General features: G+C 36.4%; 1 protein-coding gene and 1 pseudogene across 1 annotated transcript; both read left to right on the top strand.

Annotated features, from left to right (window-relative positions):
* Nucleotides 1-1418: 1418 nt before the first annotated feature.
* Nucleotides 1419-11226, top strand: LOC136218972 ((-)-germacrene D synthase-like). The gene is made up of 7 exons (XM_066006158.1): nucleotides 1419-1585; nucleotides 1673-1934; nucleotides 2010-2376; nucleotides 4609-4827; nucleotides 10136-10274; nucleotides 10348-10596; nucleotides 10683-11226. The coding sequence occupies exons 1-7, from the start codon at nucleotides 1478-1480 to the stop codon at nucleotides 10986-10988; spliced, it is 1650 nt and encodes a 549-aa protein (XP_065862230.1). The 5' UTR covers nucleotides 1419-1477; the 3' UTR covers nucleotides 10989-11226.
* A 9830-nt stretch (nucleotides 11227-21056) lies between these two features.
* On the top strand, nucleotides 21057-22010 carry LOC136217251 (uncharacterized; annotated as a pseudogene).
* The last annotated feature ends 3811 nt before the right edge of the window (nucleotides 22011-25821 follow it).

Here is a 25821-nt window from a genome sequence, read left to right as displayed (position 1 = left end):
TTAGCAAATAAATTTTTCTTTTTAGATGTGGAGCTCACCATAACTCAATGAGAACGGTACTAATGGTTCAAATAAAGGACTAACTTATAATTTAAAAAATATGAATGTGGGTGCCTAACCACTAAAATGATCATATATATTTGTATCTTAATTTGGACACTGTTTAAATTTGGACAATATTCTCATTGAGTTATGGTGGGTTCCACAACTAAAAAGAAAAAATTTATTTGCGAACTTTTCCTTTTTTGCATTTATATAAATATAATTGAATGAGCTTTTTATAAATTTATATTAAACAAAAAAATATATAATTAGGTTTGTTGCTCTTCATTTATTCAACTAATAAATTTTTTTACAAATTAATTAAATTATTAATATTTATTTCAATAATAAATGATAAAAATTATTTTTAATTAATTATTAATTGCTATTCATTAACATTTTGGAACGTTTCAGAATCACCGATCTAATTATTGTTTTAATTTAACACATCCACGATCAAATTTAATTTTTTTAAATCAATTAAATAGATTAACCAAATTATTAATATTTGCTAAAATAATATTCAACATTATTAAATAAACTAATATTAATAAACATTAATAATATAAAAAAAATTTGGATGAAAGGAAGAGAAAGTATCTAATGACTAGAGGAGGTTTTGTAAGGAGATTATTTTAATATGGAAGATATTTTGTAATAGTGTAATTTGATGATGTTTTAATGGTTGAGTACCCAACCATTACTGGTGCTCTGAGAATACTGTCCAAACAGTGTCCAAATTCAAATACAAATATGTATGGTCATTTTAGTGGTTAGACACCCGCATCCATACTTTTTAAATTGCAAGTTAGTCCTTTATTTGAACCACTAGGGCTGCTCTAAGTAAAGAAGGATGGACGGTGTGAGATGAGAGTTCTAGACAAGAATGTATGTGTGAGGCAGTAAAAAGGTTGTAGGAGGGGCGGAATTAGGGGGGTTGGGGTGGGCTTGAGCCCCGGCAGATTGCCAGAGAATTGAGAAATTTTTTTTTTAGTAATGGTGTCTGATAATATTTTGAAGAGAATTATATTGACTCTATATAGTATTATTTCAATGTTGAAAGGTAGATGAGATGGTTAAGGATGCTTACCTCTATTTGAGAGGTCCTATGTTCAATGCTAGTTTCTAAAAAATGATAACACTTTTACAGTTTTAACGCGTTGGACACTAAAAAAATTTACCCTAAAGTAAATTAAAAAAGTTAATAATTATAATTATTTGCGCAAGGTTATCCTCAAATATCTTTTGTACGGTGAAAGGTGGTAGGATAAGATGGCATGCATTAGTGTGATATTATTGGACACGTTTAACATAATAGACGCAAGTGTTGAGTGAAGAGCTTAAGCAATCAATGTTGTATTAATACTCGCTAATCCCACACTCGTTTTTCTCACACAATCAAATCAAACCAATCTTAATTTAATTACGAAATAAAATGTCGTTGCAAGTCTCAGCTGATGATAATCGTCATTTGGCTGATTTTCATCCAACTGTTTGGCGTCATCATTTCATTCATTACCCTTTTCATGACACTACCTCCATGGTACGTCGTATTATATTATGTTTTCAATTCTATGTACTAAAGCTTTTATGCGCAGCCAGATTAATTCTTAAAAAGTTGAAATTGCAGATACCTTCATGGATGAATGAAGCGAATGTATTGAAAGAAGAAGTAAGAAAGATGATCACAACTCCTCCAAATAAATCACAGCTACTCAACTTGGTCGATGCCATTCAACGATTAGGAATTGCCTACCATTTCGAACATGAAATTGAGGAACAATTGCATAATATTTTCAGAAATCAGAAAAACTCAGTAATTACTGATGATTTACACACTACAGCTCTTGAATTCAGATTACTCAGGCAACAAGGCTACTTTGTATCCACCGGTAACATTTATTTACTAACCATGATGCTTTTTCCTTGAAATCATATACAATATTTTGGATCCCTGATAATTGCAGATATGTTGAACAAGTTCAAGGATGTGGAGGGCAGATTCAAAGAGGAACTGTTAGGCGATGTGCGAGGGCTTCTAAGTCTGTATGAAGCTTCATTCCTGGGTGTCCATGGAGAGGATATTCTAGATGAAGCTCTTGCCTTTTCTACAGCTGGTCTCAATAAAGCACATTTAGACTCACCTTTTTCAGACCAAATAATTGATGCATTGAAACGACCTCTCCGTAGAAACGTCGAAAGGCAAGTGGCTGCACATTACATCTCTGATTATGAGCAGGATGAAGGACATGTAAAATGTCTGCTTAAATTGGCTAAGTTGGATTTTAATATACTTCAAAGGATGGAACAGGAGGAGCTCATGGACATCTCTATGTAAGTTACTGTATATTATTATCGTTTTCGGAAATTTATTATTTCATTGGGTTCATCCATTAATTACCTCACAACGGTCCAACCATGATTTCATGCTAAAAATTACTAACCGCCAAAAATATATCAATAATTAATTAGTTGATTTGACTCCTCCATACTTTTTTTTTACCATAAAAGTAATATTAATTATTTCCAATAACTTCAGATATACAAATTTGGTATGGTTTATTATTTTTGTTATTATTAAAAAAAAAAAAGTACAAACACAACTCTTGTTGTTGCATTGGTTTGCAAAAACAGGAAGATGATATTTTTTTTTTATGAAAGAAGACATGTACTTTTTATAGTCTGAAAAAAAAGTTATTTGACTTATTACATTAGTTGAAATTTTTTTACACGAGTAATACTCCCGACTAATAAAAATCATTTTGAATCTCAATACATGAACATGATTGGTGGAAAAAAAAACTATATATATATATATATATATATCGTGAATTCATTGGTCAAAAGTATTACTGTCCATAAGTACCCTAAAACTTTTCATGTTAGTTTTTGTATGATATGATGATACATCGATTTTGACAATATGATATATTGTCTTTACTGCACATTAAAGGTTTAATACATCAGTTCCCATTATTAGCCTAAAAAGTTTGATCGATTCTCTAAATTTACATAGGTCTTGTTTGGTAAAAGGTTTGAACCATTTTAGAGGTTTTCACTAGTCAAACCTATAATAGTGGTGTTTGGTGAAAAGAGATTTAAAAGAGGTTATTGAGTCCAAAAAAAACTCATTTTATGAGCCTTTTCAATTAGCTTATTGTTCTATCTCTTTTGAATGACATTTTTACCCTTATTTATTACCATCTAACCCCAAATAAAGACTTTACAATGCCCTTATTTGTTATTTTACATAAAAGTTATTGACAATCAGCTAAATTTTAACAAACAAGTTTACACAACAACTAGTCAAATCAGCTAACATAAAAGGTAATTAGCTAACATTTAATATAATTTGCCTCTTAAACTTACTTAAAATGTAATGATTAAGTCCCTAGATCTATAAAAACATCAATGTATAAAATTAATTTGTTTTAGAGACTTAGAATCGCGAATTAGACTTTTATTTTTTTTAAGTTTTGAATTTTTTATATATATTTAGGCAAATTGAAATTTATATCACTTTAAACAAGTTTAGAGGACAAATGGATCATAGTAAACAAGTTCAAAATGCTAGTAAGGTACTTTAAACAAATTCATGTGGCAAATAGATTATTTTAAACAAGTTGAATGAGCTAATGAGCCATTTCATAAGTTTAAAAGGTGAATCAAGTTTTTGGGACAAATTCACGAGGTTGTTGATGTATTAAGCCGCACATTAAAATATGGATTTTTATGAATATGATATATTGACTTGATGACTTGATAACATGATCATGATTTAGGATAAATTTAATGTATATTTATACTCTTAAATTTGGCAAGGTTTGTCTATTGACACTACGATAGATTATTTTAACCTTAGAGAGAAAAATTGACCCCTGGCTCGCCCGTGTGAGTAAGTTTGGTGACAAATTATGTATATTATAGTAAACCCTCTATATAGGAATACTCTATATAGGAATAACCTCTATTTTGTTATAAAAAAACTCGGTTCCAACTTGGGCCAGTTATAAATAGGAATAACCTCCCAAACGTTATTTGTTATACACTTTTCAAGTCCCACATTTAGAAATTATGCCTCCATATAGTAATAATTATATATTTATACGTATATATTAAGAATTCAAACTAAATCATAAAATATTAAAAAAAAACTATTGAAATTATTTACGAGTTGGAAACCCAAACTACAACTTGAAATTATAAATATTTAGTATTCTCATTGATGTTTATATTTTTCCCATAAAACTCTTTCAATTATCTATATATTGAAAACCTAAACTCTAAATTGAAATTCTAAATATTTAATTTATTCCATTAATGTCTATTGTTATACATTATATATAAACCATGTATGCCGATAATAATCTTAACCAATTTCAAGTGGTATTATTTAAAATTTAAAATTATATGTGTTGAAATTTTTTATTATACCAAACTCTATTTAGTAATAACCCCCCAATTGTTATACAAATAGTTCGATCCCATGTGTATTCCTATATAGAGGTTTTACTGTATCAAATTAACGTCTTGATATTAATATTTACTGTGGATTTGATTAAGCAGGTGGTGGAAAGATTTGGATTTTGCAACAAAGTTACCCTTTGCTCGAGATAGAATTGTGGAATGCTACTTTTGGCCGTTAGGAGTGTTTTTTGAGCCCAAATATGGATCCGGTAGAAAGTTGCTTACAAAAACTATAGCAATCTATTCCACCGTCGATGATATATACGATGCTTTTGGCACTCTTCAAGAACTTGAGCTCTACACCCAAGTAGTTGAAAGGTTTGCCAAACATAATTAATTTTATTAATAAAGTGCAATAAGTAAGGTTGTGATAATCAATTTGAGCCAAGCTTTGGTATGCTCAACTTTGGCTTGTCAGAAAATTTACGAGTTCGAATTCAATATTCTTTTGTTCGTGAACTGCTCACGAGTTATTCAAGAGCTTGTTATGAGCATCTTTAACAACTCATTAATTTAGTTCATGAACATCAACTCATTACGTACAATCGAGCTTGCTTATTAGCTTGTTCATAAACTTATAGCATGCTCGCAAGCTTTCGAACGTGCTTTTCTGTGGTCAAGCTCGTCTGGTTTACAATCAAACCGAACACCGAACTACTAATGAGCGGCTCAGCTCATTTAGAGCTATACTGTTCAAACTCAAGGTATATTGAAGAGTATAGAAATGGAAGAAAAAGAAAGTGAATTGTATTGATATTCAACGAAATGGTTATAACAGAATGAATTACAGAGTACAGTTAGTTAACTGTCTTATATACACAAAGAATGTGACAGCTAATAACTTTTAACAAACTAACTAACTTCTGTTGATTTATTTCTGTGCTTGGCACCTCATTATAGTATCTTGGAATCACTAATTCTCAACATTCCCCCCTCAAACTGGTTTGTAGTTTACAATACCAAGTTTGGATAAGAAAGTGTTCAGTTGTGCTCCAGTCATTATCTTTGTAAAAAGATCAGCTAGCTGATTGAGAGTTGAAACATGTGGTGTAGCAATAAAACCTTGCTCCACATAATCTCTGACAAAATGAATGTCAATATCAAAATGCTTAGTTCGCTCGTGATCAACTGGATTGGCTGCAATTGCTATAGCAGATGTGTTGTCACAATGAATTGATATAGGCAATGAAACCGGAATTTTGAACTCTTTCGTTAAGAAAGAAATCCACTTCACTTCTCTGGCTGTCACTGCAAGACTTCGATATTCAGCCTCTGCTAAAGAAGTACTGACAATGGATTGCTTTTTACTCTTCCAAGCAATCATTGAAGCACCAACAAAAACGCAGTAGCCAGTTGTTGATCTTCTTGTGTCCTTACAAACTACCCAATCAGCATCACAGTATGCCTTGAGCAACATAGATGTTTGTTGAGGATAGAAAATGCCCCTTCCCATAGTGCCTTTCAAGTACCTCAAGACATGTATGGCTGCATCCATATGATGTTTTTGGGGTTCTGACATGTATTGACTCAGCTGTTGTGTTGAGAAACAGATGTCAGGCCCAATGAAACCCAAGTATAGTAACCTTCCCACCAGTCTGGTGAATCAATCTTCTGATTAACTTCAAAGCCTTTATAACCTATAGGCAAATGAGAAGAAGCAGGGGTTGCCTCAGCAAGGTGTGCATATTGTATGAGATCTTTCACATATTTATCCTGTGAAATTATCATTCCTGATTGTGACCTTGCTACTTCAATACCCAAGAAGTACTTCACATAACCAAGGTCCTTGATGGTAAAGGTTTTGTGGAGAAAAGCCTTAACCTTAATTATATGTTCCTCTGATGTTCCTGTTAGGAGGAGATCATCAACATATAGGACAATGACTGTATATTCCCCATTATCTTCTTTGGTATACAGGCAGTAATCATGTTTTGATCTGCAGAAACCAATTTGTAAAAGCTTGGCTGTCATCTCTTTATTCCATTGTCTCCCATCCTGATTTAGGCCATAAAGAGACTTGGTAAGCTTGCACACTTGACCATTCCTTGCCTTGGTGTACCCTTCATGTGGTAGCATATATAATTCCTCCTCAATAAATACATGCAAATAGGCATTATTAATGTCTATCTGATGGACTGGCCAACCTTTAGCTGCTGCTATGCACAAGAAGGTTCTGACTGTTACAACCTTAGCTATTGGTGAATATGATTCATTGTAATCTACACCATACACCTGATTATATCCTTTTGCCACCAATCTAGCCTTGAACCTGTCTATTTTTCCATCTGGTTTCCTCTTGATTCGGAAGACCCATTTTGAAGCAATGCCACGTTTTCCTTCTGGTAGTGTAACCAGAATCCAAGTGTGGTTTTCTTCCAACGCTTGTAGTTCCTGTTGCATTGCAGAAACCCACCTAGGATCTTTCACAGCCTCTTGGTAATGATTTTGGTTCTGTTTCTTCAGCTAAATTGCTTAGGAAAGCAGTATGAGATAAGTTGAATGTTGGTAGATGACACAGACCTTGAGAGTCATGTACTGCAACTGCCACAAAATCATTTAACCAGGATGGTTTCTTCCTGTCTCTGAGCTTTAGTTGTGTCTCCATGTACTTGCTGAACATCAGTGTCTGTTGATGTAGGAACTGAGTTGTCTGAGTTTGTGTGATCAACAACTACAGGGTGATTTGAAGGTGCAATTGTGCCTGAAATATCTGTAGAACTAGGAAATGGAGGGTTAGTATAAAATACATCATCCATTTGCTGTTGAGGCAAAATGCTCCCTTCTAGAGCAGTGTCAGTATCCTCTAACAAGTGAGGATCTAGTTTGAAAGGAAAGATATGCTCCTCAAATAGAACATCTCTAGAGACTTCATTGTCATTTGAATCAAGGTTATAGACTACAAAGCCCTTTTGTCCTCCTTTATAGCCCAGAAAAATACCCCTATGAGCTCTGGGAGAAAATTTATCCTTATGTGGATGAACATTGGTGACATAACGTTGACATCCAAAGATTCTGAGGTTGGTATACTGAGGAGCTTTACCATGCAGCTTTTCAAATGGTGTAAGCCATTTCACACTTTCAATAGGTAATAAGTTGATAATGTGAGTAGCAGCCATATCTGCTTCTCCCCAAAATCTAGTAGTGAGACCAGACTGAAAAAGAAGAGACCTGGCAACCTCCAAAAGGTGCATGTGTTTCCTTTCTACAACTCCATTTTGTTGTGGAGTGTAGGGACAAGTCTTTTGGTGAGAAATGCCAATGCTAGAAAGAATTTCTTGAACCTGCTTGCCTGTAAATTCTGTCCCATTGTCACTTCGAATGGCTTTCACCTTGCAATTGAATTGGTTATGAACAAACAATAAAAACTTATGGAATTCTAAGCTGACCTCAGTTTTTGACCGCAAAAGGATAGTCCATAATGCGCTTAAAAAATCATCAACAATAGTTAAGATATACTTTGCTCCTGAAGTTGATTCTTTGTGGTATGGAACCCAAAGATCAATATGCAGTAGCTCAAGTATCTTATGAGAACTTGTATGACTACTAGGAAAAGTAAGCCTGTGGTGTTTTGCTAGAGGACAAATATCACAAGATTGCAAAGGTGCTTTACTATTAATTGAAGATACATGTTTCAATTTTTGCCATGAGACATGACCAAGTATATAATGCCATAACATTGTATCATATAGCCTAGAAGAACTAGATGTATTGCAACACACAGAATTAACTACATACTCTTTATTGGTAGTAAACTGCTGTAAAACATCTGCAGCAAACGATTTATTTGTAAGCAAATAAAGCCCATTCTCCAAGAACCCCACTGCAAGTATCTCCTTAGTCCTCTGGTCCTGCAACAAACATGTACCAGGATGGAAAAGCACTATTATGTGTGTTTCCTGTAGTAATTGACCTACATACAATAAGTTGTATTGAAAAATAGGTATGTGCAGGACATTGGAGATCTTGAGTTTTGATGAAAATCTCACTTCTCCTATGTGCAATACTTTTCTACTATTGCCATCAGGCAAAGTAACTGATCTAGGAAGATTTAAAGGATTGTAGTTCTCAAAATGACTCAAAGTAGAGCACATGTGGCAGGAAGCCCCGAAGTCTTCAGAAGTCTGCAGCATTATCATTCTGCTTTCGAGTATTCATGAACTTCTGGAACTCCTTCTGAAACATTTGTGAGAATAAAGTTGTTTGCTCTGAGTTTTCTTCTGCCTCTATTTCTTCCCCAACTGTGCAATTGCTGACCATATGCGCTTGAGCATTACCTTGCTCCCTACCTCCCTTCTTTTTTGGCTTAAACCAATCAGGATAACCCTTGATTTTGAAGCAATTCTCTCTCAAGTGCCCTGGCTTCTTGCAGAAAGTACACACCATTTCTTCTTTTCCCTTTGCATCTTCATTTTTGGTATTTGTCACCATGTTTGGAACTTCAATTTTGTCAGCTGACATTCTGCTTCTGCCTTTCCATCTTCTGTATCATAGCATAAGCCTTGTTTACTAATGGTAAAGACTCCATCATAAGAATCTGATCTTTGATGCTGTCATATGTGTCATTTAACCCCATGAGAAACTTCATGAGATTAGTTGCTTCCACCATATCTTGCATTTTCTTTGTGGCTTTACCACAATCACATACTGGAATTGGACTTAACTCTGCCAAATCTTCTCAATGTTTCTTCAGTTTGGTGTAATACACACAGACTGAAAGATTTCCTTGCACTAGAGAACTCAAATTTTTCTGGATCTGGTATATCAGTGGACCATTACTCTCACTCAATCTTTGTTCTAGTTCCAGCCATAACTCTCTAGCTGATTTACAATGTAGAAATGAATCTACTAAATCTTTAGAAAGTGAACCTAAAATCCATGAAAGGACTACATTATCTGTTCGCTTCCATTTCTTATACAATTCCGCATCCAATGAGGAAGGTTTAACATCTTCTAACACAAATTATAGTTTATCTTTAGCTGATAAACCAATCTTGATGGCGCGAAGCCAAGAAAGATAGTTAGTAGATGTAAGTGGAGAGCTTACCAGGAAAAATCCATGATTATGATCTGAACTAGGCAGATCCATGAAAGAGAGATCGTGATTCTCTGAATTTCGCGTTCCTGAAGTGTTTCCTTGTCTGCTCCCTACACTTCTGAGTTTTTCCTCTGGATTTTCAGTGCTTCTGTTATTCACCATTTCTTCGTCTTGAGAATGAAATTCGCTCTCGTTTTCATCAACAAACAATTCAGCAAAGGAATTGATATTCTGTCTTCGCTTATCCTTCTTAACAATGAGCTAACTTTGCGGAAATCACCAGGAATTTTGAGCTTGTATAAGCTCTGATACCATGTTCAAACTCAAGGTATATTGAAGAGTACAGAAATGGAAGAAGAAGAAAGTGAATTGTATTGATAGTCAACGAAATGGTTATAACAGAATGAATAATAGAGTACAGTTAGTTAACTGTCTTATATACATAAAGAATGTGACAGCTAATAGCTTTTAACAAACTAACTAACTTCTGTTGATTTATTCCTGTGCTTGGCACCTCATTATAGTATCCTGGAATCACTAATTCTCAACACCAATAAGATCTAATTAATAACATAATTTGGTTAATTTCAGCTTTGATACTAGCAACAAGGAGAAACTGCCCAAGTATATGCAACTGAATTACGAGGGACTCTTGGATCTCTATAAAGACTTTGAGGAAGAAATTACCAAGGATGGAAGATCAGAAATCATGTTCTACATCAAAGAATTGGTAATAATTATAATTGAATTAATTAAGCCTCAATTAAGAAACCTAATATCTCTAATTAATTATGAAATTGCAGAACAAGGAACTGGTAAGAGCCTACATGATTGAAGCAAGATGGTTCAACAAAAAACACATTCCAACAGTGGAAGAATATTTAAAGAATGGTTATGTAACCTCAGTTTACCCACTTCTCACAGCCGTGTCGTTCCTAGGAATGGGAGAATTTGCTACCAAAGAAGTTTTCGAGTGGCTCTTAACTCAACCAAAGATACTTAAAGCTTCTGCCTTTATTTGTAGGCTCCAGGATGACATTGTTTCTCACAAGGTTTCTAAAATATTCTCCTATTATTTCATTTTTTTTAAATGTATCATCTAATCCAACAAAGTGAGATATGATGATGTCATGTCTAGTTTGAGCAGAGCAGAGGACATGTTGCCTCGGCTGTGGAATGCTACATGAAGCAACATGGTGTGTCGGAGAAAGAGGCATATGATGGGATTAAGAAACTAGTAGAAAATTCTTGGAAAGACATCAATGAGGAGATACTTAAACCAGGTGTTCATACAGCAAAAATGCCGATGCCTCTACGAAACTGTATTCTGAACTTTGCAAAAGTGATAAATGTTGTCTACTTAGATGAAGATGGTTATACTGATTCCAAGAATTCTTTGAAAAAAGTTCTTGCTACTCTGCTACTCAAACCCTTCTCCATTTAGATCCGGATTTCAAATCTACCGATTGTTGCAGCGACCGATACAAGATTTAATGAGAGGAAGTGTTTATCCTAATTTATAAGTGAGTGTTTTTACATAAAAATAAAATAAAAAATTAAAGTCACTATTCACAATTTTCATATATCTATATGAATCTGTCGGTAAATTGTGAAATACTTTATTATTTGTCTAAATTGTTTCTGCAAGTTTGATTTATATATCTATGTGTGGATCTTGAAAATGATTATGTGTATGTATTTTTATACAAGTAATTATGTGTGTATTCATAAATATATATTTATTATTGATGTTTTTTTTTCTAATATCATTTTAGAAGAACATTTTATTTTCAAATTTTTTTCCAATAAATTTTCCGATTACTCGGTTCGAGGTTTGTCAGACATCCTAAAAATAAATTATCTTCCAATTAAAGTTTTCTACATACACTAAATTTCCAATCCAAAATCACTAGCTTAAGTGAATTGAAACCCTCAATACACTAAGGGGGCGTTTGGTTCACATGAGGTAATGGAAAAAGAATGAAGAAAGGGAAACCAAAAGAAAGGAAATGAATAAGCATTGATTCCCCTATGTGTTTGGTTATGTTTAGGAAAGGGAATGCAATTTCAAATCTCTGGAATTTTTGAACTTTTAGATGTCTAGAATTTCAAAAAATTCTTGAACTTCAAAAATTATTAAATTCTGGAAATTTTGGAACTTGAATTTAAAAAATTTGAAATTTTGGAATTTTTAAAATTCTAGAATCCGGAAATTCTAGAATTTTGGAAATTCTGAAATTCCAGAATCTAAAATTTCTGGAATTTCAAAAATTCTGGAATTTTAGAAATACTGAAATTCCAGATATTCTGAAATTCTAGAAATTTTGGAAGTTCAAAAATTCTAAAAATTTGAAAATTCTAGAATTCCAAAATCCAGAAATTCTGAAATTTCAAAAATTCTGAAATTTTTAAAAATCTGAAATTCCAGAAATTTTGGACTTTTTGAAAATTCTGGAATTTCAAAAATTTCAGAAATTCAGAAATTCTGGAATTGCATAAATTTCAGAGATTTGTGGTTCGATAAAATAAAAAGAACAAAAAAATTGGGAAAGGGAATCCAATTCCCTACAAGATTTGGGGTAATGGGTTAATCTAAAGTGGGGTAATCCTATAATCTAAAATGGTAGGTAAAGGGAATGAATTTTTTTTGTTAAACAAACAAGAACAAAAGGAATGAAACCCTTCCATTCCCATTCCTAAAGACCCCGAACCAAACGCCCCCTAAATCAACTTTAATTGGTTTTTATTTTCAAATTTGAAGATGTAATTTGAATGGGTGAAGTTTGATTGGGCCAGGTAATTGATAACAAAAGTCGAGATTGGCTTTAGCTTTTTTTTTTTTTTTTAAGTTGTGCGCAATGCACTTACATTAAACAAAGAAAAATTACATTAAGGAGAAAGAAAAACCCTTAACCCACCCCACCCGGATGTGATTCGAACCCATGACCTCTAGGATCATAGGTAAGCTCCCAACCAACAGGCTAAGAGCTTCAGCACAAGATTGGCTTTAGCTTGAGTCTACCTTATTTATAGGAGGAAATTACATATAAAAACATGTTTGAAAATTATTTTACAGTTTGAGAACTTCTTTTTCTGTTTTTATCATTTGCTAGTTTTTTTTAGATTTTTGTCATTCTACCATTTTTTATTTTTGTTTTTATCACATTTCAGATATTTTTAAATTATTTCTAATTAAAAAAAATCTGAGCAGTTACATTGTCTGATAATATAACCATATTTTTTTTAAAACTTGACAATTAAAAAAATTCTTTTTACACTAGTGGTTTGTTGTAAATAGTTAACCAAATCTGACTATTATGTAACTAACCCTATTTATAGTAGAGTGAACTGAGATGGGCTTTGATAACATCATTTACATGTTATTGGTCCGATTAGGTCTAGTTGGAATCTGGCCATCCAATTAATAGGTCTAAAATAATTAAAATTACAATTAAGAAATTTAATGAAGAAATTATCATAATTCATTTAAATATTAAGTGTTATTATTTTTTGAAAAAAGTATAAAAATAAATTTTGTGATTTGAATTTCAAACACAAACTATTTGGTTTAAAAATTGGCAAACAGATATTTTGAAGTTGATTCTATTAGTAAATAAACTCCGTCTGTGAGGGTCACTTGGTGGCCTTTACAGCCGGTCCCAAGCCCGGACAAAGGAGGAGGGTTGCGGTAGGTTTGCGGCGGCCAGCGTAAAACTTAGCCACATCTTATGACATGAACCATACTATAAATATTATTGGGGCGTTCCCTACTCAGCGACGCGCTGCACTTCCTAGACCCGGGTGTAGTGATAAATGTGCAAGGGTTGCTAGGTCGTCGCCCCGAAGCAGCGCGCCACCCCAGGACCCGGGGGTGGTGTCAAATATGCAAGGGTTGCGGGTAAATAAGCTAGTCCACGGTAATGGTAGGGGTAGGGGTAGGGGTAAGGATAGTAGGTTACGCTTTGGGACATGGAACATAGGTTCTTTGACAGGAAGATTAGCTGAAATTGCAGATGTTATGAAGAGGAGGAGAATAAATATAATGTGCCTACAAGAAACCAAGTGGGTTGGAGCCAAGGCTAGAGAGATAGCTCCTTGGGGTTATAAGCTTTGGTACTCAGGAAATGATAAGGTTAGAAATGGAGTAGGTATTCTTATTGATAGGGAGTATATTGATGATGTAGTAGCGGTGTCTAGGAAGAGCGATAGAATTATGAGTGTTAAGCTAGTGATAGGGGATGAGGTTGTAAATGTCATTAGTGCATATGCGCCACAAATAGGATTAGATGTCTCTTTAAGACAAGCTTTTTGGGAGGACTTAGAGGAAGTGGTGCAACAGGTTCCTAGGGATGAAAAAATGGTACTGGGGGGTGATCTCAATGGACACGTGGGTTCTAGGCGAAATGGGTTTGAGAGTGTTCATGGAGGGTATGGTTTTGGAGATAAGAATGAAGCAGGAAATGATATTTTGGAATTCGCATCAGCCTATGACTTGAGTATCATGAACACATGGTTTATGAAGAGAACATCCCACTTAGTGACTTATCGGAGTGGCGGTAATGCGAGCCAAATTGACGTCTTCTTAGTAAGGAGTGCTTGGAGAAAGAGTTATATTGATTGTAAGGTGATCCCTGGTGAGAGTACGACAACCCAACATAGAGTAGTGGTGCTTGATTTTCGAAGTAGGAAATGTATAAGAAAACAAACACCACAAGTAGAGACTAAGATTAAGTGGTGGAAATTGCAAGGGGAGAATCAACAAAAATTTGTGGATGAGATGACCAAAAAAGATGTTTGGACTTGTAATATGGATTTAGATATAGATTCGATATGGACTAAGATGGAGCATAGTATAAGGGAAGTAGCGAAGGAAGTTCTAGGGGAATCTAAAGGTAGCATGCCATCGGGTAAGGACACATCTTGGTGGACAGAAGAAGTACGACAAGCAGTAAAGAGTAAGCGAGAATCCTATAAAATATTGGGGAAATGTAGGAGTGACGAGAACTACAAAAAATACAAAGAGGCTAAAAGGGAAGTAAAGAAGGTCATACGAGATGCTAGAGCAAAGGTGAATCGGGATCTGTATACAAGATTGGATACGAAATAAGGGGAAAGAGACATATATAGAATTGCTCGGATGAGAGATAGGAAGACGCGAGATCTCGGAAAAGTTAAATGTATGAAGGATGTAGACCAGAAAGTCCTAGTTGGAGATAAGGATATCAAGGAACGATGGAGGTCCTATTTTGATGACTTATTTAATGGAGATCGCAGACAAGATGTTGGAGATATAAGTATCCATCATGATATGATAAATCATGAATGTCTGCGGAGAATTCAAAATGGTGAAGTCAAAATGGCATTAAGTAAGATGAAGTTGAAGAAAGCAGTAGGACCTGATGGCATCCCTATTGAGATTTGGAGATGTTTGGGAGAAAGAGGAATCGAATGGTTGACGACGTTCTTCAACAAAATTTGGAGAAACAATAAGATGCCATCGAAATGGAGGAAAAGTATCTTAATCCTTTTGTATAAGAACAAAGGCGATGTCCAAGATTGTGCTAACTATCGGGGAATCAAATTAATGAGTCACACTATGAAACTTTGGGAGCGAGTGATCGAACAAAGGCTAAGGAGGACGGTGAAGATCTCGGAAAACCAGTTTGGCTTTATGCCGGGAAGATCAACTATGGAAGCCATCCATCTAATGAGACAATTAATGGAGCACTATCGAAATAAGAAGAAAGACTTGCATATGGTTTTCATTGACATGGAGAAGGCATATGATAAGGTACCAAGGGAAGTACTTTGGTGGGCCTTGATAAGGAAAGGCATTTCGCGGAAATATATTGACATCATAAAGGACATGTATGAGGGAGCATGCACGAGTGTACGTACTAGTGTTGGGAAGACTGAAGAGTTTCCTATTACGATTGGAGTGCATCAAGGTTCCGCACTAAGCCCATTTATTTTTGCCATCGTTATAGATGAACTAACAAGTTCACTTCAAGATGGTATACCATGGTGCATGCTGTTTGCAGATGATATTGTGTTGGTTGATGAGACGAAAGAAGGAGTGGAGAGGAAGTTGGAACTATGGAGACAAACGCTAGAATCTAGAGGCTTTAAGTTGAGCCGAAATAAGACAGAATATTTGGAGTGTAAGTTTAGCGGCCATAGGAGTAGGGAGGCAGGGACAATCACCCTAGATGGGAGAGTTGTTCAGGCCTCGGATTGCTTTCGGTATTTAGGATCTATTATCCAAACGGATGGAGAAGTAGATGGAGATGTTGCTCATAGGATTAAAGCTGGTTGGTCGAAGTGGAAGAGTGCTACGGGTTTCCTGTGTGACCCCGGCATGCCTAATAGATTGAAGGGAAAATTCTACCGGGCGGCAATTAGACCAGCATTGTTATATGGTACGGAGTGTTGGGCAGTGAAACACTGCCACATCCATAAGATGTCGGTGGCGGAGATGCGTATATTGAGATGGATGTGTGGTCATACGAGAAAGGATCGGGTGAGTAATGAAATAATTAGGACAAAAGTAGGGGTCGCATCTATTGAGAATAAAATGAGAGAAAACCGACTAAGGTGGTTTGGCCATGTGAGACGTAGAGCGCTTGATACGCCGGTTAGGAGAACGGAAGAGTGGAAAAGGGATGTAGTGGTGAGGGGTAGGGGAAGACCTAAGCAAACTTGGAGGAGGGTGATCGAGAGTGATATGAGTTTACTGGGAATTGAGGAAAATATGATAGTGGATAGGATGGAGTGGAGGGAGCGAATTTGTGTCGCTGACATGACTTGATTTCACGGTTTTATATGATGGTTCATGTTAGCCGACCCCGAATCATTTCGGGACTAAGGCTTTGTTGTTGTTGTTGTTGTATTCTATTAGTAAATAAGGTCTAAAATGACTAACGGTGTTACAAAAGCTGAGCTGGCAGTCAAAGTCTAAAAGGCATACATTTTTGTGAATTCATTTATTTATTTTTTATAATTTATCATGTTTTTAAAATCTTCAAACCTCTCTTCTTTTTCTTACCTCTCTTCCAAACCTCCTACTCCTGCAATGGCATCTAGATCCACGTAAATTAGCAAGCATCTATTTCATCAAAGTTTCAATAGTAGCATGAATGGAATACAATTAATGACCATAGATGCTACATTAATCCTATTGTTTCTAAGAATCTCGATCCTTGAATGTGATTTCTTTTGAAATAACTTGGATGGAGTAAAAATAGTCCCGAAACAAGATTAAGAAGCACACAAGGAAAATACCTACTCTAAAGACAAACTGAAATTGTTCATATCAATTTCAACTAGAGGAACACTAGAATTAGCATAAGCATTGGCCCTGCTCCATTTACTCGAACCAAAAACGAAAACTTATACATTTCGTTTGTCATTTGTAGCCTGCTCCACCACCATGGATTAGTAAGTCATATTATCCTACAAATACGGAAAGCTATTTCAATTGGTAAGATCACGAGGAACTTGGGACAACCTAATAGATGTTTGCTAATTTGCATGAATCGGTCTGGAGAGAGACGCCATTGCAGGAGTAAGAGTTTTGGGAGAGAGCATAGGAGAAATGTGAGAAAAAAAATGGGAGGCAGACGTGGATTTCTCTTTTTCTCTTTTTATCTCTTGATTCTGCAACTTCCCAACCCTAGAAAACGAAGCCATGGTTTTTCATCTTCCTGTTCGTTGCTTGGTTTCTTTCTTCTTGTTACCATCAAAGAAATGGTTTTTCTACGTTATTTCCTTCGTTCTTCCCATGTTATCATATTTTTCTTGTCGCTATTGGGGGTGAAAGGGGCGAAAAATGTAAGTATCTGTTTTTTTCTGCGTTTTTTCATGAATACACTTCGTGAATCGATGGTTTCGCGAACCTTTGCGAAGAGAACGAGCCTGGAAAGTGACGATCTACTTCGTGAATCGATGATTTCGTGAAGATCTGCGAAGAGAAAGAGTCTGAAACGTATGGATCTACCTCGCGAATCGATTAGTTCGCGAAGTCTGCGAATAGATCCTCACGTTTCTGACCTCGCAGACTTCGCGAAAGCATCGATATGCGACGTAGATAGTCACATTTCAGACCTCGCAGACTTTGTGAAAAAATCGATTAACGAAGTAAAATCACCTCTTTCCCTGCACATTTACATTCGCATGCTTCGCTAATCTTCATTTCGCGAAGCCAATCGTCTTTTTCCCTGCCTAACACGATTAATTTTTTCTGAAGGTGGTTGAATACGTAACATCCCTTTTTGGAAGGTGACGTACTAGGCTGCAGGGGAGATGATTTTCCTTCTTGTATAAGGATTAACTTCCCTCAAGATTGACACATTCACTCCTAAAGTGGTTGGTTAGGAAGGTTGTGTCAATCTTGGGGTGCACCATGGGACACGTCCATCCCATGGTGCCAATCTTCAAAGTGAACCTAACTAATCCGGTACCAATTTTAAATCAGATGAGTAATCTTGGTGTGCACCGTGGGACACGTCCATCCCAAAAGGTCTGGAAGTCCAGACCTTCTGGGATGAGAAATGGAAGTCCAGACCTTTTGGGATGGATGTGTCACATGGTGCACATCAAGATTACTCATTCGTTTCAAGATTGGTACCGGATTAGTTAGGTTCACTTTGAAATGATTAGTTAGTAGAGTTCATTGTGGCAATCTTGTTGTAAATTTTGATAATGTTATGATCTGAATGTTGTTATTGTGGCAATCTTGTTGTAAATTTTGATAATGTTATGATTTTAATGTTAGAATTCGTTGTTGTTTGCCATTTTTTGTTATATACCACTTCGCGAATTAGCTTCAAAACATATCCAGCATTCGCATATGCGAACTAAATTCATCAAGCAAAACAAACTTCAGCTTCGCAGGCTTCGCATATGCGAACTAAATTCATTAAGTAAATCCAAACATTAGCTTCGCAGGCTTCGCATATGGTCGAATATGCGAAGTCAGACGGGATGGAGACAGACGCGCGTAAATATTGAGGGTATTATGGGAAAGTCACACAAAATCAGTCTAGATATGTAGTAGGATGAGTAAATGGATTAAATATATAAATGGGTCTCCCATTTGACCCAATTTTATAATTTTCCCAATATAAAATAAATAAAAGGATAAAAATGTACTTCTGATCTTTTGACTTTAACTGACACCTTAGTTTTTAATACTGTTATTCTTTTTGGACCCTATTTGTTAATGGAATAAACTTTAACGTACATGTTTGTCAATTTTTAAACTGCGTAGTTTATGTTTGAATTCAAACCATATGACTTATTTTTATACTTATCGCTCATTTTTTTATCAATAAATTGTTATATTTATATAAACAAAATCTGATATTTATTTCTAGTTTGCTTTTGTCATACTTTGACAAAATCGTTTAAAAATATTTTAAAATTTATTATTTCTCCACTTCCTACTATGATACGATAAGAACTGAACCTAAACCATTCACTCTTTCCACTTTTAAGTTTTCATCGCCACTATTTCCATTGTTATTGATTCCCCGCACTTAGACAATTCTGGTTATTCCTCAAAAACCAACGATTTAAATGGGAAAATTACAAAATTGGATAAAATGGGAAAATTATAAAATTGGTTATTCCTCAAAAACCTACTACATATCTAGACTGTTTTTGTGTGACTTTCCTATAATACCCCTAACGTTTCCTCTTCCCCATTCTCCTTGGTTACGCGAAACGGTTGGCAGCTCCTCCATTAATGATTCTCAGACTTTTGATCTTCCTATCTTCCTTTAAATTGCATGAAATCTGCACCATTTCTATAAATCACCATGTATTTCTCTTTTTACTCTCTTCATCTTGATTCTTCATCTTCCATTTCCTACTCGTTTTCTGGTTTCTTTCTTCTTGTGACCATCGAAGAAATGGTGATTCTACGTTATTTTCATCGTTTCCCAATTTATCGTATTGTTTTCGTCGAAAAATGTAAGTATATACTGTTTTCTCTGTGTTTTTTCCCATAAATTCACTTAGCATATGCCGTTGTAGCGAAGTCTGCGGGGAGAAATTTATCGATTTAACTTCACGAAACGATGATTACGCGAAGTTTGCGAGGTAATTCGATAAATTTCTTCTGCAGACTCCGCTTAATCATCGTTTCGCGAAGTCAGAGCATCACATTTCTCCTCACATGCATCGTGAAATCATCGTTTCGCTAAGTAAAATCACCCTGTTCCTTGCACATTTATTTTCACATACTTAGCGAATCCTCATTTCGCGAAGCCAAATCTTCATTTTTTTTTACCTAAACGATTAATTTTTTCTGAAGGTGGTTGAATACATAATATTCATTCCTGGAAGCTGGCGTGCAGGGGTGTCATGAGAGACATCCATCCCAAAAGGTCTGGACTTCTAACCATCGGTGGTGAATAGGAGCTTACACCGTGAGACACGTCCATCCATTAGTGGTGAATAAGAGCCTATGTATCATGAAGTGATTTGTTAGGAGTTTATTGTGGCAATCTTGTTGTAAATTTTGATAATGTTATGATTTTAATGTTAGAATTCGTTGTTGTTTGACCTTTTTTGTTATATACTACTTAGCGAATTTTGTTCAAAACACATTCAGACTTCGCATATGCTAATTAAAATAATCAAGTAAACGAAACATTAGCTTCGCAGGCTTAGCATATTCTGGAATCTGCGAAGTCAGACGGGAGGGAGATAGTCGCCCTGTAAATATTGAGGGTATTATGGGAAAGTCACACAAAAACAGTCTAGATATGTAGTAGATTGAGTAAATTGGTTAAATATGTAAATAGATCTCCCATTTTACCCAATTTTATAATTTTCCCTTCTATTTATTACTATACGGCGGCTGAGGGCCATGTGAGATTACTTGGTGTCTCTACCTTCCAGTCACCTCCAGATTTCCTTTTCTCTTTGCTTTCTGATGACCGGGTTGGGGTTAGCTTTCCCAGGCTAATCCCGGGTTAGTTTTTTGGGTTTTTGTTTTTTCTTTCCTTTGCCTACAAAAAAAAATTAGTATACGACAACAAAAGAATTAGAAAATGGGCTAACATAGGTTCTACCACATCATTGTCGTAAACATGATATTTAAAGGATGTGTTTTCATGACACATATACACTATGAATTTACTCTTACGAAAACTTATTTTTTGTAAGTAATTGTGAATTTGATGTAACAGTTAGAATAGCTGAATGGTTATTATTCTGTTTTAGGAAATATTGTTGTAGAGTTATTTGTAATTAGTAGGTTGATTTGTTTCCTAGATTAGCTCCTAAAATTACTCTTGTTTCCTAGACTAGCTCCTAAAATTACTCTTGTATATTTGTATATATGTCGTGTTAGGCTTAAGAAATAATCAACAGATTATCTTCTATTATGGTATCAGACTAAACCTAGTTTTCTCCCTGGAGCCGCCGTCCTTTTCTTTTCCAGTCTCTCTATACTGGTCGGCCAATCTTCACCTCTACCTTCCGCTTCTCGTTTAATTTGTTCATCATGACTGACTCCAAGTTTCATCCAGTGCTTGGGGTGTCTAATATTAAAAACCATATCTCCATTATTCTTAGTTTGGAGAAGGTTCAATATTCTACCTGGGCGGAACTCTTTAAAGTTTTTGACAAATCCCACAAAGTTATCCACCATATCATTCCGAATGGTAAAGCCGTTGCCTCTCCCTCCGATGAGGCAGCCAAAGATCAGTGGGAAACCTTAGATACCACGGTTCTTGGGTGGATTTATATCACCATTACTCATGATCTGATAGAGACGATAATTGAGCCGGATGCTACCGCCATGGAGGCGTGGAATCGTTTACGTGACATCTTTCAGGACAATAAGCATTCCCGTGCAGTTTCAATTGAACAAGAGTTTTCTCATACTCTTATGAAGGATTTTTCTTCCGCCACTGCTTATTGTCAACGTCTAAAGGAATTATCGGATCAACTCCGTAATGTGGATTCCCCGGTGTCGAATGACCGACTTGTTCTTCAGATGGTTTCGAGTCTCACTGAAGCATATAATAGTATCGGCACTATTATTTGACAAAAGGATCCTCTTCCTTTATTTAATCAGGTTCGATCGATGGTTATATTGGAGGAGGCCGGTTCAGCGAAGAAGGCCGCTACTGCCTCGGTGGGGACTGTTTTGGTGGCGGCGGGATCTTCTCCCTTTTTTCCTCCGTCTGCTAATCCGTTTGGGTATATGCAGCAACAATCTCATCCGGTTCAAGGAGGCAATCGGGGACAGAATAAGAAAAAAGGGCGCTGGAATAATAATAATAATTCTCGTGGTGGCGGCAACGGCGGTGGTCGTGGAAATAATCCGGCGAACCGGCCGGGCAGTGGTGGTTCGACAAATCAGTGGCAGCAGCCGTCCTGGGGAGGTTCACAACAGGGCTCTTGGTCTTGGGTTCCTTGGCAGGCCCCTCCATGTCCATATCCATCTCAGTAATGGGCTCGGCCCATTGGCAATTACACAGGTCCTCCTCCGGCCCAGAATGCAGGGCTGTTAGGCCCCCGCCCACAACAGGCCTTTCATACTGCTACCGATTCTGAGCCTATGGATATTGAATTGGCTTTGTACACCGTGAGCCTCAATCCTCTGGAAAATCCATGGTACATAGACACAGGCGCTACTTCACATATGACGTCTGATAAGGGTAAACTCTCGTCTATTTTTAATATGAGCAATAATCATGACATAATTGTTGGTAATGGACATTCAATTCCGATTCATGGACTAGGGCACACAAACTTAACTCACCCACATCCACCCTTAGCCTTGAGAAATGTTTTATATGCTCCACATATTATTAAAAATTTAGTCTTTGTCCGTAAGTTTACTTCTGACAATTCAGTATCTGTCGAATTTGATTTTATGTGAAGGATTTTTAGACGGGCCGGCGTATAATGAGATGTGAGAGTCAAGGCGACCTTTATCCCGTCACTACCAAAGCCACCTTCCCGCCAAGTCCTCCTTCTAGTTTTGCTGTTTTAGCGCCATCCTTATGGCATGACCGCTTAGGACATCCCGGCTCTCCGGTGTTAGATGCTCTTAGACAAAAGAAATTTATTGAATGCAATTCTCTTCGTAGTAGTTCAATTTGTCGGTCTTGTCCTCTTGGAAAACATATTAAGTTGCCATTTATTTCATCCAATAATAAAACTTCTTTGTCGTTTGATATTGTTCATTGAGATTTATGGACGTCTCCTATTTTAAATTCAATGGGGCATCGGTATTACATTGTTTTTTGGATGATATTTCTAATTTTGTGTAGACATTTCCCTTGCATAAAAAGTCAGATGTTTTCTCTATCTTTTTACAATTTCGAGCACTAATCCGTACTCAATTTGAAAGGGAAATTAAAAATATCCAATGTGACAATGGGAGGGAGTTTGATAATAAAGCTTTTTGGGATTTTTGTAATGCTAATGGAATTTCTTTTCGTTTCTCGTGTCCTCATACTTCGTCTCAAAATGGGAAATCCGAGAGAAAACTTCGTAGCATCAATAATATTATCCGCACACTTTTAGTTCATGCTTCCATCCCATCATATTTTTAGCATCACGCACTTCAAATGGCCACTTATCTTCTCAATATTCGTCCAACTAAAAATTTAGAATTCCAATCCCCATTATGTGTGCTCTATAGGACCGATCCTGTGTATTCCCATTTGAGAGTCTTTAGGTGTTTATGTTATCCTTTATTTCCATCCACCACAATTCACAAACTCCAAGCTAGGTCCACTCCTTGTGTCTTTTTAGGCTATCCGTCTCATCACCGGGGGTATAAATGTTATGATATAGAGTCTAAGAAAATCATAGTATGTTGATAGGGGTCAAAAACCCCTATCTTTGGGTACGGTTTTAGGACGGTTTTTAGGTTTATTTGGCTAATAAGCGAGCAATTCTCGCATTTAAATGCTTTTGTGTGAGTTAGTTAGAAATTGGAAGCATTCTATTTACTTTTCGTCGTTTAGGCTCGTTTTGTGATCAATTTAGGCAAATACGGCCGAAATAACACGCATAATAGAATTCCGTTATCTTTTGAAGCTAATTGGTCCGTCAAAAGTCGCACCAAACGAAGCGTTTGCTCAAAATAAGCGATTGACGGATCAATTCGGCTTTTGGACTAATGTTTTCTGGAGTTTTTATGCGTGTGCAGGTGTAAGTTCAGACGAAAAAGGATTTGGAAGTCATCCGGTACGGATCGAGCGCGCTTCGGGCAAAAACGCTCGGCGAGTAGGGCCCCCCGGGCCATTTCTGCTCGCCGAGCAGGCCTCTGGAGGCCTGCTCGCCGAGCAGGCCGCCAGAGGCCTGCTCGGCGAGCAGGAGCCTGCTCGCCGAGCAGGGCGCCAGGCGCCTGCTCGGCGAGCAGGGGCTGCTCGTCGCAATCTTGCTCGGCGAGCAGCCTTTCCTGCTCGGCGAGCAGACCTGCGGGAATTGGTCAAAAAGACCAATTCCGCCCCCACAAAGCCACGTTCGGCCCCACGTCTTCCTACACCAACAAGGACACGAAATTAGGTCAAAACGAGGCCCGAGACGCGGCTATAAATAGGAATTTCCAATTGTAAATTAAATATCTTTTACTTTTGTAATTAGCTTAGCTTCCACCTTGAGAAATCCTCTCCACCTCCTCCATAACCTTCAAACCTCCATTGAAGACACCTCCGAAGCTCCATTCATCGAGGATTACTCAAGCTCCATCCTTAAATCCTAGAAAGACGCCTGCATTGGTAGACAGGGTTTTTTTTGTAACAACATCAAACCACATGGGGTTTTTTTGGAATTTACTCTTTATAATAATGTTTAAAATTGACCCAATTTGTCAAAGTTAAGGGTAAACTTGATCTTAGTTGCCAACATTAGGTGTAAAATTGCACAATTTTAGACGTTAGGAGAAAAATTACTTCTATCTATCAACGTTAGGGGTATTTTTACACCTTAACTCTATAATTTATTTATTCGTGGTTTTGAAACACATTAGATACCCGTTAATTAGAATCTTTTCCTATTAAAGTTTTCTGCTAAAAAGAGTGTATTCATACTTATTTGTTCATTTTTTAACTATAAATAATCATTAGTTTCCTATTATATATCCGTATTTATTATAATTTAAAGTTATCAATTTAGGAAACGTTATATTCATGAACCCAATGTAAAATTTGAAATGTTATTATATTTAATATTATATCTTTTTGTTCAATGTAAAATTGTATATATGTTTAGGTGTAATTCATAAGAAAACTCCAAAATTTTATGTTTTTTTATTATTATTACCAATATTTAATGCAATTATATATGTAGCCCTTCAACATTTTCTTTTGTCCAAATCAGCTTTTCTAATTTGATATCGACTCAAACATTTTTGTCCATATCTAAGAAGGGAGCTGGCCAATGTCTGCGGCCTGATTTGGATTAGGGTATTGCTATATACCACCCCCAAATTCCGGTGGAGCTGGCCAATGTCTGCGGCCTGATTTGGATTAGGATATTGCTATATACCGTCCCCAAATTCCGGTTCACCGCACTCTTTTGACCATATTGCCCTTGTCATTTTTTTTCTTCCAAAATCTTAAAAACTCTCTCTCCCTTTCTCTCCCGAGCACAAATCCCGGATTTTCCAAAAATGGATCCAAGCATTTCCGAAGATAATGATTTCGAACACGAGGTAATATTACGATTATTAAAAACGTAATTTTTTAATTTTGAATTTTTTTTCGTTGGTTTTTGCCTGAACGGGTGGCGCATACTGCCCGTTACTTAGGCCGAACGGATGAACTACCCGTTCGGCCTAAGGAACGGGCAGTATGCGCCACCCGATCCACCCATGGAACGGGTGGTATGCGCCACCCGTTCCACCTATGGAACGGGTGGTACGCGCTGCCCGTTCCACCTACGGAACGGGCAGTACACGATGCCCGTTTCCGCCTATGGTGAAACGGGCAGCCTGCCCGTTCAGGCAAAATTGGGCAGAAATTACCCCGGACTATTTTTGCAGGGGAGAAATTGCCCCGAAGTATTTTTTTTAATTTTAATGTCAATTATGCTAACATATTATGCATTTTTTGTATATTCAGGTACCGATAGAAGATTGGAAACCCGATAACATTGATTATAGTTCGCGTTTCATAACGGACACTGTTTTCCCTTCGTGTCAGGATGCTATTGATTGGGCAAAAAAGATAGCTATTCAGAATGGATTTGAGATTGTAATATCTTCGCACAAACATGGGGGAAAACATAAGCTGTTGCGATGTTCA

The sequence above is a fragment of the Euphorbia lathyris genome, chromosome 2, assembly GCF_963576675.1.
Source record: "Euphorbia lathyris chromosome 2, ddEupLath1.1, whole genome shotgun sequence".
Taxonomy (NCBI): domain Eukaryota; kingdom Viridiplantae; phylum Streptophyta; class Magnoliopsida; order Malpighiales; family Euphorbiaceae; genus Euphorbia; species Euphorbia lathyris.
The sequence above is the reverse complement of the archived record's forward strand: the minus strand, read 5'-3'. Positions and strand labels throughout refer to the sequence as shown.